This window comes from Anomaloglossus baeobatrachus, chromosome 7, assembly GCF_048569485.1.
Source record: "Anomaloglossus baeobatrachus isolate aAnoBae1 chromosome 7, aAnoBae1.hap1, whole genome shotgun sequence".
Taxonomy (NCBI): Eukaryota; Metazoa; Chordata; class Amphibia; order Anura; family Aromobatidae; genus Anomaloglossus; species Anomaloglossus baeobatrachus.
In genome coordinates, this window is record NC_134359.1 from 110,093,650 (window position 1) to 110,107,933 (window position 14,284).

Sequence of the window (14,284 nt, forward strand, 5' to 3'; positions counted from 1 at the left end):
GAAATAAAGAATGAAATTTAAAAAAAAAAAAAAAAAAAAAAGGGGGTCTGAACCTGTACCCACTGTATGTGGCCTTTCAGCATGCCACTGGCTAAGGCCACACATCAACACCCTGTGATCGCATTGTGGGGATTGCTGATGTGCGCATGTACTGGCAATGGAGTCATTTAAACACCTTTGTCAGTGATTGACAGCGGCATTTAAATTGTTGACCAGCAGCATTTGGAGAGAGATCCGGTCACTGCTATGACAGGCAGATGCCGGCTATGTGACACTGGAAGGTGTAGTGCGGGCTCAGCTCCTGAGCCTGCTCCATAGAAGGGTACAAGAAGTAGGCTGTACTATTATGTCCTGGGTTGGGAAACTGTTAAATGCAATATACGGTATTTTTTTTCCCGCTGCCACATGCAAGAAATACTCTGCCTAAATAGTAAGGGGTCAGCTTAAAAGGTCTTCATCACTTGTCCAGAAATTTGGTACTTTTGATACAGAACACAATTATTGTCTAAGAAATCAACATTAGATTCTATTGGCACTGTGTCAATCAGCTACTTGAGAGGGGCCATGGCAATTGAACACATGTGGCCTCTTCATAGCTTATGTTGCTTGCACAGCACTTTCCATAGTGGTTGTGCTGGGGACTGCACCATTATCCCGTTCACTTCAACGATTATGAGAGATATTTCCACATCCAGTAACGCACAAAAATAACATTAGGATCAAGATATTTAGAGAAATGAGAATGCTATGGAAAGAAAGTAAAAGATGGCTTTGTTGTATGCAATTACACAACCACTTACCATTTACAAGGGTCATTGATACCTGTGGATTGTCAAATGCTAAAACCGAAAAGCACTTTAATGCTTGCATGCGTACCTAAGGGGAAAAAAAAACACAAGTTGTTAAAATTTAAGATTTAGAGGTAAAGAAAAAAAAATTATTTTTTTCAACAGGAAAATTCTCTTATTGAATATATACATCCTGACGAAGCTGAATAAGCAACAAAACGTGTGTCGAGGTGACCTTTGCATGTCTCATCAACCTGTTGCGTGGCAAGTGTACTGTTCACTATACATATTCTTGCTTTACATGGCTTTAAATATTGCTCTACTACAGGGATCTATGCCATCTGGATTTTGGGAGCTGCTCTTGCAGTAGGGATTTTTTGATACTTCTATTGCTCCATCATTCTTTATATTATATACAGTGCCTTGCAAAAGTAAAAGGGCATGAATAATATTGCATGCCCCAATTTTCAGTTTATTATTTTTTTACAAAAGCTCAAAACAAGCAATAAATTTTGTTCAACTTCACAATTGTGTCCCACTTGTTGTTGATCCTTCACCATAACATTAACATTTTTATCTTTGTTTGAAGCCTGAAATGTGGGAAAAGGTTGAAAAATTCAAAGGGGCCGAACACTTTCGCAAGGCACTGTACATTTATTGTCCTATAGTCCTGAATTGTATTCTATTCTACTATATGATATGTGGATGTTCCCGGTTTATTATAATAGTGGTGTATCTAACATACTATTCAGATTCATCTCTGGTGGCCAAATTTTCCCTTCAGTTTTTGTAACTGGATATTCCAAATCCTACTTTGCTAAGGCCTGTATTGGCCGAGTGTTTTTTATCATCTATTATGTACATTTAGTTACTTTCTTCTAAAGTTTTTCAGCTTTAATAAAGATACATTACATATAATATAGAGCTTTTTTAGTCTGTGAAGGTTTATACCTTATTGGCTACTTCATTCTCTTAGAAACCTTAGTGGATAAGTTTCTATGGGTTTAAATTGGAGTGTCTAGTCTAGAATGAAAGAACTGAGGCGGATGAGAGAACAGTTTTGCCGTCTATTTTATCTTGTGTGTTAGACAATGAGCTGGGATTTGGTACACAGACTAAATATTAAAGTGCACCAATCACCATATATAAACTAAAGCCAGTGCTATACTGGCGCTATCATGCGGATTCTCTACATACCTTTAGTTGTGAGATCGGATGTAGAGATTTTGTAATAAAAAGCAAGTAAAGTTTGTGAGATGCACTATAAGGCTGCTTTCATACTACGTTTTTTTTTTTTTTTTTTAACATGCGTCATTAACGTTTTTTAACGCAAAAATGGATCCAGTGCAAATGAGTTTTCATTTCAATGTATTTGCAATGGACTCGCGTCAATATGCGTTCACCTGCGTTTGCGTGCGTTAGGGCTGCTTCTCACTTGCGAGTTTCTCGCAGTAGAGCAATGCGAGAAAATCTCACATTTGAATCGGACACGTTAGTGAATGATTCAGGATGCATGCTGCGATTTTTTTTCTCAGTCCAAATAGGACTGAGGGGGAAAAAAAAAAAAAAAAAAAAAAAAAAAAAAAAAAAAAAAAAAAAAATCGGATGTCACGGGACGGCACTCACACCATCCTAGTGACATCTGATTTTCTAAATACATTTCTCGCATGTTTCCTAAAACACTGGAAACGAGTGATGTGTCACAATGTCTGTTAATCTCTATTCTCTGTCAGTCGGTCTCTCCCTCTCGGTCTCTATTCTCTCTGTCGGTCGGTCACTATCTCTGTCTCTCACTCGCTGTCCATGTCGGTCTATCCCTCTCCCCCCCCCTCTCTCTCATACTCACCGATTCCCGATCACCAGCGTGGCGCTGCACGGCGTTCACACTGCTCCGATGGCTTCTCTTTTGAAAAAGCCGGCCGTTCATTATTCAATCTCATACTCCCTGCTTTACCCGCCCACCGGCACCTATGATTGGTTGCAGTGAGACAGCTGTCACTCAGCCTGGGGGTGTGTCTGACTGCAACCAATCACAGCAGCCGGTGGGTGTGTATGCTGTGCATTAAAATAAATAAAATTTTAAAAAACAGCATGCGGTCCCCCCCCAATTTTAATACCAGCCAGATAAAGCCATACGGCTGAAGGCTGGTATGCTCAGGATGGGGAGCTCCACGTTATGGGGAGCCCCCCAGCCTAACAATATTACTCAGCAGCCGCCCAGAATTGCCGCATTCATTATATGCGACAGTTCTGGGACTGTACCCGGCTCTTCCCGATTTGCCCTGGTGCGTTGGCAATCGGGGTAATAAGGAGTTAATGGCAGCCCATAGCTGCCACTAAATCCTAGATTAATCATTGCAGGCGTCTATGAGACACCCCCAATGATTAACCTGTAAATTAAAGTTAATAAACACACACACACACAAACGAAAAAAAAGAGTTTTGTTACTTACCGTAAATTCTTTTTCTTATAGTTCCGTATTGGGAGACCCAGACCATGGGTGTTTAGCTTCTGCCTCCGGAGGACACACAAAGTACTACACTTAAAAGTGTAGCTCCTGCCTCTGAGCTTATACACCCCCTGGTAGCCAGTCCTAGCCAGTTTAGTGCAAAAGCTGAAGGAGAATAGCCACCCACAAGTAGAACCGAGTAAGAACTGGAACAACCGGAGACTCTGTCTACGACAACAGCCGGTGATAACACACGGAACAAGAAAATTGCCAACAGGCAACAGGGAGGGTGCTGTGTCTCCCAATACGGAACTATAAGAAAAAGAATTTACGGTACGTAACAAAATTCTCTTTCTTTATCGTTCCTTTGGGAGACCCAGACCATGTGACGTTCCAAAGCTGTCCCTGGGTGGGAATAAACAGAAAAAACTAAGAAGTAGGCGGAGCCTAACTTCACAAGTGGGCGACAGCCGCCTGAAGGATGAGTCTGCCCAAGCTCGCATCTGCCGAAGCATGAGCATGCACTTTGTAGTGCTTCGAAAAGGTATGCAGGCTAGTCCAAGTGGCAGCCTGACAGACTTGTTGAGCCGTAGCCTGGTGCCTAAAAGCCCAAGAGGCACCGACAGCTCTGGTCGAGTGTGCTCTGATCCCCGGCGGGGGAGGCACCTGAGTACTCTGGTAGGCGTCCGAAATGGTCGATCTAATCCAACGGGCCAAGGTCGGCTTAGAAGCAGAGAGACCCTTGCGCCGCCCTGTGGTTAGCACAAAAAGAGAGGTGCACCGCCTAAGCGCAGCGGTGCGAGACACATAAATCCGGAGAGCATGCACCAGATCTAGAGTATGCAGCGCTTTCTCAAAGCGATGAACAGGGGCCGGATAGAAGGAAGGCAAGGAAATATCCTGATTAAGGTGGAAGGGAGAGACCACCTTAGGAAGAAAGTCCGGGGTCGGACGGAGAACCACCTTGCCTTGGTGAAAAACCAAAAAAGGTGACTCCGAGGAGAGTGCAGCGAAATCAGAGACTCTCCTGAGAGAAGTTACGGCAACTAGAAAGGCCACCTTTTGAGAAAGACGATACAAAGAAACCTCCCTAAGGGGCTCGAAAGGGGGTTTCTGCAATACCGTGAGGACCAAGTTAAGGTCCCAGGGATCCAAGGGCCGCCGATAAGGCGGAATGATGTGAGACGCACCTTACATGAAGGTGCGGAGCTGAGCCAGCCGGGCGAGACGCCGCTGGAACAGCACTGAGAGCTGAGACTTGTCCCTTGAGAGAGTTGAGGAACAGTCCTAGCTGCAGACCGGACTGTAAAAAAGACAGAAGGGTGGGCAACGAGAATGGCCGGAAGAGCGACACCAGGACAGGAAAATTTTCCAAGTCCTGTGATAGATCTTGACGGAGGAAGACTTACGGGCCCGAGTCATAGTGGAGATGACTTCAGGAGGAATACCAGAAGCCGTCAAAATCCAGGACTCAAGAGCCACGCCGTCAATTTGAGTGCCGCAGAATTCGGGCGGAAAAACGGACCTTACGAGAGCAGGTTTGGACGGTCCGGAAGATGCCACGGCATCTCCACGGACAGTTGGAGCAGGTCCGGATACCAAGCTCGCCTGGGCCAGTCCGGTGCAATGAGGATGACTCGACGGCCCTCCATTCTGATCTTGCGCAGGACTCTGGGCAAGAGAGCTAGAGGGGGAAACACGTAGGACAGACGAAACTGGGACCAGTCTTGAACCAGAGCGTCCGCGGCAAAGGCCTGAGGATCGTGGGAGCAAGCCACATAAACCGGAACCTTGTTGTGACGGGATGCCATTAGGTCCACGTCCGGAGTGCCCCACTTTCAGTCAATCTGCCGCAACACTGCCGGGTGCAGGGACCACTCGCCACCGTCTACGGATTGACGGCTGAGATAATCTGCCTCCCAGTTTTCTACGCCAGGGATGTGGACTGCGGATATGGTGGACTTGGGAGTCCTCCGCCCATTGAAGAATGAGTTTGACCTCCAACATTGCCAGGCGGCTGCGTGTCCCGCCTTGGTGATTGATGTAGGCAACCGCTGTCGCGTTGTCTGACTGGACTCGAATGTGCCTGCCCGCCAACAGGTGGTGAAAGGCTAGGAGAGCTAGAAGCACAGCTCTCGTTTCCAGCACATTGATTGAAAGGGCTGACTCGGACGGAGTCCAAGTGCCCTGTGCTCTGTGGTCGAGATGTACCGCTCCCCAGCCGGATAGGCTGGCATCCGTGTTGAGAATCACCCAGGACGGAGTCAGGAAGGAGCGCCCTTGGGACAGGGAGAGGGGTCGAAGCCACCACTGAAGAGAGCTCCTGGTCCGTGGCGACAGAGCCACTAACCTCTGTAAGGAGGAAGGCCGCTTGTCCCAACAGCGGAGAATGTCCAGCTGCAGAGGACGCAGATGGAACTGGGCAAAGGGAACCGCCTCCATGGAGGCTACCATTTGACCCAGCACCTACATCAGGCGCCTGAGGGAATAACGGCGGGGCCTCAGGAGAGAGCGCACTGCTAGCCGGAGAGACTGCTGTTTGATTAAGGGCAACTTCACAAGTGCCGGCAAAGTCTCGAACTGCATCCCTAGGTACGTGAGACTCTGGGTCGGAGTCAGAGTGGATTTGGGAAGATTGACAATCCACCCGAATTGGGCTAGGGTGGCGAGAGTGAGCGAAACACTCCGCTGACAGTCTGCGCTGGATGGACCCTTGACCAGAAGGTTGTCCAGATAAGGAAGCACTGCTAACCCCTGGAGGTGCAGGACCGCAATCACTGCCGCCATGACCTTGGTGAATACCCGAGGGGCCGTGGCTAACCCGAAGGGGAGAGCCACGAATTGGAAATGATCCTCTATCGCAAAACGTAACCAACGCTGATGTGACACTGCGATTGGCACATGTAGATGGGCATCTCTGATGTCGATGGACGCCAGGAACTCCCCTTGGGTCATAGAGGCAATGACTGATCGCAGAGACTCCATGCGAAAATGCCGCACCCGGACATGCTTGTTGAGAAGCTTGAGATCCAGGATGGGCTGGAAGGTACTGTCCTTTTTTGGAACTAGGAAGAGATTTGAGTAAAAACCTCTGAACCGTTCCTGAGCGGGAACTGGGACAATCACTCCGTTTGCCTGCAAGGACGCCACGGCCTGCGAGAAGGCGGCGGCCTTGGAGCAGGGGGGAGTTGAGAGAAAAAAATCTGTTTGAAGGGCTGGAAGAGAATTCTATCCTGTAGCCGTGAGATATGATGTCTCTCACCCACTGATCGGAGACTTGCTTTAACCAAGCGTCGCCAAAGTGGGAGAGCCTGCCACCGACTAAGGACGTGGCTGGAGCGGGCCGAGAGTCATGAGGAAGCTGCCTTAGTGGCAGAACCTCCTGCGGTCTTCTGCGGACGCGCTTTTGGGCGCCAGTTGGATTTCTGATCCTTGGCTGAGTTAGCGGACGAGGCGGAAGGCTTAGAGGATGACCAGTTGGAGGAACGAAAGGAACAAAACCTCGATTGATTCCTACCCTGGGCGGGTTTCCTGGTCTTGGTTTGTGGCATGGAAGTACTCTTCCCGCCAGTAGCTTCTTTAATGATTTCATCCAGCTGTTCACCAAACAGCCGTGAACCAGCAAAAGGGAGCCCAGCAAGAAACTTCTTGGAAGCATCTGCCTTCCACTCTCGAAGCCACAAATCCTGCGGATAAGAGAATTAGCTGAAGCCACCGCAGTGCGGTGAGCAGCCTCTAGCATGGCAGACATGGCATAAGATGAAAAAGCTGAAGCCTGAGCAGTTAAGGTAACCATCTCAGGCATAGATTCCTTGGTGAGGGAATGCATCTCCTCTAGAGAAGCAGAGATGGCTTTGAGAGCCCACACTGCTGCAAAAGACGGGGAAAACGCGGCCCCCGCAGCTTCATACACAGATTTGGCCAGAAGGTCAATCTGACGGTCAGTGGAATCCTTAAGTGAGGTGCCGTCAGCCACCGACACAATGGTCCGGGCTGATAGCCTAGACACCGGAGGGTCAACCTTTGGGGAGTGAGACCACTCCTTGACCACCTCAGGTGGAAATGGAAATCGGTCATCAGAACCACGCTTTGGAAAGAGTTTGTCAGGGCAGGCCCTGGGTTTGGTCACAGCGGTCTGAAAACTGGAGTGGTTAAAGAACACACTCTTCACTCTCTTAGGCGAGGTAAACTGATGTTTTTCTGCCAAAGAGAGTTGCTCCTCTGACAGTGGCGGATTGAGATCCAGCACAGAATTAATAGAAGCAATCAAATCACTAAGATCTGAGTCACCCTCAGAGAAATCGATGGGATACATAGCCTCCGAGCCCCCAGTGAGGGCATCCTCCTCATCTTGAGAGTCAGCTCTTGAGGCAGAGCCGTGGGATGGGGAGGGGGAGGAAACCCTGCGCCTTCTCTTAGAAGGACGGGGTCTGGGATCAGATGATGAATCCTCCGTGAGCTCCGATGGACGGAGGTCAGAGGATAGGAGTCCTCTGTCAAGAGTATTAGAGGCACCCATGCATATTCATCAAAGTCCTGGACAAAAGTCCCATGGACTCAGCAAATGAGGATATGGACCTAGAAAAGGACTCTACCCAGGCCGGGGGTTCAGTCACAGGTGCAGCAGCAGCCTGAGAGACCACTGGGGGTGAGACTCCAGGATGTGGCACCGCCAAGTTAGAGCAACCATCACAGTGTGGATAAATGCTCGGCTCAGGCAGCAGGAGCTTACATGCAGTGCATGCAGAATAAAGCTTTGGAGCCTTGCTCCTTGTGTGAGACATGCTGCTGGAGTGGGGGCTTTGCAGAGAATGAACCCCAGGGAGAATATACAGAGGTCCACAACCGGAGACCGGCTGTGGCTTACCAGACCGCTGAGCGCGGTGTTGTGTGCCCTCTAGATCCCGAAGCCCGGTCCCCCAGTCGCAGCACCTCAGCAGAGATGCAGAATGCAGGATGTCCCAGAGCAGAGTGAACTCTGCCTGAGAAATGACTAGGGGGCGTTCCTATGAAAGAGCGGGAACTGGAGGGCTATAGAGACCTGCCGGGAAGGAGGGACACCCCAGCAGTGGGGAGTGTCCCTCCCCTGTGTAGAACGGCCGCCGGGAGGAGCCGAACCTGTCCCTCTGCATGAGTGACATGCGAGGGCAGGAAAATGAAACTAGGCCCCCGGGCCTAAATTTAAGCGGCGAGGCCGACAAGCAGGCACCATCGGCGCAGTTCTCAGGCAAAAGCTAGAGAATACGCCGGAAAAGTTAAAACAATCACATACAGCATACTCCCTTACAATAAAGAACCGGGACCCCCAACATAAACGTCTCAGGTACTTAGCTGCTGAGACGCAGGGCCATGTCCCTGGGGATGAGTGCTCCGGTCCAACAGAATCCTCAAGGGGCTGTGGATGGAGACCGGACTCCTGCCAGGCATGGAGACCGTGTTGGCTCCCACTTCAAGCCAGAGCCCAGAAGGGATGGTGAAGGAGCGCGGCATGTAAGGCTGCAGCCTTGTAAAATCAACCTTAACAACACCGCCGACACAGTGGGGTGAGAAGGGACATGCCGGGGGGGTCCAGAGATGGACCCGCTTTTCTTCAAACTCTTTCCAAAAGTCAAACAAATCAGATGAGAATGCATGTGTGGATGTATGCCTCCTGACACAAAGCAAAAAACTGGCTAGGACTGGCTACCAGGGGGTGTATAGGCTCAGAGGGAGGAGCTACACTTTTAAGTGTAGTACTTTGTGTGTCCTCCGGAGGCAGAAGCTAAACACCCATGGTCTGGGTCTCCCAAAGGAACGATAAAGAAAATCCTTTATTTGAAATAATAAACACTAACAAATACCCTCGTTCACCACTTTATTAAGTACCCAAAAAAAACATCCTTGTCCGACGTAATCCACGGAGGTCCCTCAACGCTCTCCGCTCTGCTACATGAAGGTGACAGGAGCTGCAGAAGACACCACCGCTCCTGTCAGCTCCACGCAGCAACTGAGGTGAGAAGCGCGATCAGGTGATGTCAGTCAGGTAACTCATGGCCACCGCTGGATCCTCCAACAGTGACAGCAAATCGCCCGAGTGACAGCGATGAAGTCACAGGTGAGTTGCGGTCACGGGGGGAGGATACAGCTGGCCGCGGGTAACCTGAGTGACGGCAGCGCTAATCGCGCTGCTCAATTCAGTCACTCAGGGGATTAGCGGTCACCGGTGAGTCGTTCACGGGTGACCGCTAATCAGGACGCGACACAGACAGAGCCGCGGCATGACAATGAAGTCGGGTGAAGTTCACCAGAGTTCATTCTGATCGTGCGGCTCTGTCTGTGTCTGCTGTCATCTGCCATTCAGCTCTGCTACATGGCTGTCTGTGGCTGCTGTCAGCGATCATGTAGCAGAGCTGAATGGCAGATGACAGCTGCTGAGAAAAAAAGGATCACACACGCATTGCACACGCACTGCAATCATTAGAAAAATCTCAGGATCGCAGTGCAGTTGCATTGCACTCTGACCTAACGTGAACTAAAATCAGCAGAGTTTTTTTCAGCCAACTCGGACCGATTTTACTCGCATAGATGTGTTTCCAGCCTTATAGTGAGGATCCAGCGACTTGCAGTTTAACTTTTCAAAAACGCTACTTTTAGCGTTTTTGAGCTGCGTCCAAATACTGCAAATTGCTGGATCCTGACTATACTGCATGCAAACGCAGGTGAACGCTGGCATGCTGATAGACAGGATCCTGCTTGCTCTACTGAGCATGCCCAGAAACCAGCCTGGCGTGATCAGTCTCTCCCTCCCCCTCTCTCTCCCCCCCTCCCTCTCTCCCCCGCCTGAGAGCGGAGGATGCTCGTAACCAAGGTAAATATCAGGTAACCGCGGGCTTAGTTACCCGATGTTTATCTTGGTTACGTGTGCAGGGAGCAGGCAGCCCGGCTCCTAGCAGCTGCAGACGCTTGTAACCAAGGTAAATATCGGGTATCCAAGGAAGTTACCCGATGTTTACCTTGGTTACGAGCCTCGGCAGCTGTCAGATGTCGGCTCCCAGTCTTTCATGTTCAGTTCCCCTCATTCCCGATCACATGACTCCAATGCCCGCCCATAAGCTTAAAGTGACAGGATCCTGCAAAATAACATGCGTTTGCATGCGTTTCTTTGCAAAAACAGGATCCGCTTTTGCAGCAAAAAAACAGTTCATGAGGCATGCTAAAAAAACGTAGTGTGAAAGCAGCTTTACCGGTATGTTATTGGCAGCAGAATATCTAATAGGTGGGCTGGGCTTTGCCATCTATTCCCGCCCCTGTCTGCTGCCTGGCCTCTGTAGATGTTAGACTGTATGGGCTGCATCTCTAACACTCCCTTATCACAGGGTCGGGAACAGCCATGAATGCCATATTTTAAAATGTAATTCCATGAGAGACATACTCACCGGGTGGGGTGGGGGGACACGGCGGTGGTGGAGCGGCTCAGAAGGTCCCAGGAGGCAGGGTAGGCGATGAGGCGGGCACAGAGGAGGGGGTGTCGCGACTCAGTAGGGTCAGTGTGCGGATAGTTTGCGATACTGCTGCAGGCTCGTGGGGTGTCACGGCGGCGGGTGCCATTGATCTGCCGGTGGGCTGCTTTGAATCTCCTGCAGTTGATACGATAGACTTCAAGAAAATGGCCACGGAGTCCTATCTGTGCACGCGCCACAACCGCGGCTATTTTCTTGGAGTCAATCTCGTCAACTGTGGGAGATTCAAAGCAGCCCACAGATTAATGGCGCCCGCCGCCGCAACACCCCACGAGCCCGCAGTTTCGCCGACTCTGTGCCTCCACTGCCACCCCGATAAGTCATATGCTGTTTGTAAGACGCACCCCCATTTATCTCCCAGTTTTGAGGGGGGAAAAAGTGCGTCTTACAAACCGGAAACCAGATGCGGCCATCAAGAGAGCTTCACCTGGCTCGCGACCAATAGGTTCCCAATCCCTGCCCTATCACATGACAAATGACTCAAACCTGGAAGGAGACCATGTAGTCTAGCATCTACAGAGGCCAGGCAGCAGACAGGGGTGGGCATAGATAGCAAAACCCCACCCACATATTAGCTATTCGGCAGCTGCTGCCAATCAAAAAGCTGTATATTTCTGTAACTTGTTTGTATTTCAAAAACTATACATTCAATCTGACAACTAAGGTATGTATAGAATCAGCATGATAGCACCAGTATAGCACTGGCTTTAGGTTATATAGGAAAATCATGGTGATTGTTTCTCTTTAACCCCTTCACGACCATGGACGGAAAGATCCGTCCTTGTGCCCTGTGCCTTAACGACCAAGGACGGATCTTTCCGTCATGACGTAATCGCGGGCACTGTGGTCCCGGTAATAGCAATCGGTGGAATTTTCCACCGTTTTCTAGAAGGAGGGGACCTCTGCTTGACCTCCCGAGGAGTGATTTCTCCACCCCGGACCTACGGTGCCTGTGATTGGCTGATTTGTGACAATGAGCCAATCACAGGCGTTGTAATGTCTCAGCTAATAAAAATAGCTGAAACATTGCAATTCAGCCCTGATCGGTGTTTCTATAACACTGATCATTGGCTGACCTTTAGTTCAACCCCCCCAGCTCTGATTGGAGGGATCGTCCTCGTGATCGAACCCTCCAATCACTGTGAATCGGGGTACTGGTGAACTGGCCGTGACCGCTCACCTCCGGTTCACTTCATCCTTGGATTGAAGCTGCTGAGAGCGATCCTGCTGCCGTGATCCTGCTGCCGTGATCCTCGGTGAGTATTGCCCCCAACCCATCCACTGCTGTTCCCCTCCCCATCGCCGCTGTTCCCCTCCCCATCGCCGCTGTTCCCCTCCCCATCGCCGCTCTGCCCATCGCCGCTCTGCCCATCGCCGCTCTGCCCATCGCCGCTCTGCCCATCGCCGCTCTGCCCATCGCCGCTCTGCCCATCGCCGCTCTGCCCATCGCCGCTCTGCCCATCGCCGCTCCGCTTCACCGCCACCCCCGCACTGCCCGATCGCTGCCTCCGCCACCCCCGCACCGCTTCACCGCCACCCCCGCACTGCCCGATCGCCACCCCCGCACCGCTTCACCGCCACCCCCGCACTGCCCGATCGCCGCCCCACCGCTGCCTCCGCCACCTCCGCACTGCCCGATCGCTGCCTCCGCCACCCCCGCACCGCTTCACCGCTACCCCCGCACTGCCCGATCACCGCCCCACCGCTGCCTCCGCCACCCCCGCACTGCCCGATCGCTGCCTCCGCCACCCCCGCACCGCTTCACCGCTACACCCGCACTGCCCGATCGCCGCCCCACCGCTTCCTCCGCACCATCGCCGCTCTGCCGCTGACCCATCGCCGCCCCGCCGCTGCCTCCGCACCATCGCCGCTCTGCCGCTGACCCATCGCCGCCCCGCCGCTGCCTCCGCACCATCGCCGCTGCTCCGGCCCACTGCTGCCACACGCCGCCCCGCCGCACGATCGCTGCTCCGCCGCTGCCTCCGCTCCGCACGCCCCATCGCTGCTGCCACCGCACCGTCGCTTCCCCGCACGCCCCACCGTACCATCGCTGCCTGTAATCGCAGGCCAGTGTTTGCTTCCCCTCCCCCAGCCATCTCTGCTGCCGATCCACCGCTGCCCCCCTTGCTCCCTCCACCCCCCCCCCAAATCCACCGCTGTCCCCCTTGCTTCCTTCACCCCCCCCCAATCCACCGCTGCCCCCCATGCTCCCTCCACCCCCCCACCCCCCCCAAATCCACCGCTGACCCCATGTCCTGACTCACCATCAGCTGCTTGGACAATGTGCTCCAATCTCTCCTGCTGCTGAGTGAGTATTGATCCTAGCTTCCTCCTTCACCCCCCCTTTCCTCCTTCACCCCCCCTTTCCTCCTTCACCCCCCCTTTCCTCCTTCACCCCCCCTTTCCTCCTTCACCCCCCCTTTCCTCCTTCACCCCCCCCTTTCCTCCTTCACCCCCCCTTTCCTCCTTCACCCCCCCTTTCCTCCTTCACCCCCCTTTCCTCCTTCACCCCCCCCTTTCCTCCTTCACCCCCCCCTTTCCTCCTTCACCCCCCCTTTCCTCCTTCACCCCCCTTTCCTCCTTCACCCCCCCTTTCCTCCTTCACCCCCCCTTTCCTCCTTCACCCCCCCTTTCCTCCTTCACCCCCCCTTTCCTCCTTCACCCCCCCTTTCCTCCTTCACCCCCCCTTTCCTCCTTCACCCCCCCTTTCCTCCTTCACCCCCCCTTTCCTCCTTCACCCCCCCTTTCCTCCTTCACCCCCCCTTTCCTCCTTCACCCCCCCCTTTCCTCCTTCACCCCCCCCTTTCCTCCTTCACCCCCCCTTTCCTCCTTCACCCCCCCCTTTCCTCCTTCACCCCCCCTTTCCTCCTTCACCCCCATCGAATGTGACATACATAAATGTTTTTTTGTTTTTTTATTATTGTAATGGTCAGCCCAGTGCCAACATGGCAGTCTCGCATCACATAACTTGTCATGGCCGCCCGCTTCCCGGGCAGGAGCGTGCAGCCATGTACAAATACATGCTGCTGCACGCTTCTTACCAAGGAGCGGGCGGCTTTGCAAGGTGATGCGATGCGAAACTCACACGTGTGACTCTGGGCTTGGTGTCAGTTGCAGGAATCCAGTTTGATACTAACAACCTTAGAGAAATAGAATTTTTCAAAGTCTATTTCTCTGAAGAGTTAGTTAGCCTCATGGTGGTGCAAACAAATCTTTATGCCCAACAATTTTTGGCCAAAAACCCTCGCTCATCATATTCTAGCTGGACCCCAACGGATTCAGTAGAAATGATGAAGTACTGGGGTCTGACTCTTCACATGGGGTTAGTGAAGAAGCCAGAACTTCGCCAATATTGGAGTGTTGATGTTTTATACAACACTCCAGTATTTGGTATGATTATGCCCCGCAGACGGTTTGAGGCTATCCACAGATTTTTGCATTTTAGGGACAATTTGGAGTGTCTTCCCCAAGATGACCCGAATTTTGACAGACTGTTCAAAATTCGTCCGGTCATCGAACACTTTAGCAAAAAGTTTGCTGAAGTGTA

General features: G+C 51.7%; 1 protein-coding gene across 2 annotated transcripts in view; it reads right to left on the minus strand.

The window, feature by feature from the left end:
- The window catches only part of ARMC8 (armadillo repeat containing 8), a 218,410-nt gene that overhangs the window by 131,116 nt on the left and 73,010 nt on the right, over window positions 1-14,284 (minus strand). For both annotated transcript variants that reach the window (XM_075317585.1, XM_075317584.1), the window contains exon 8: window positions 801-876. In XM_075317585.1, the coding sequence (XP_075173700.1) occupies window positions 801-876 (76 nt within the window). The remainder of the gene's footprint in view (window positions 1-800; window positions 877-14,284) is intronic.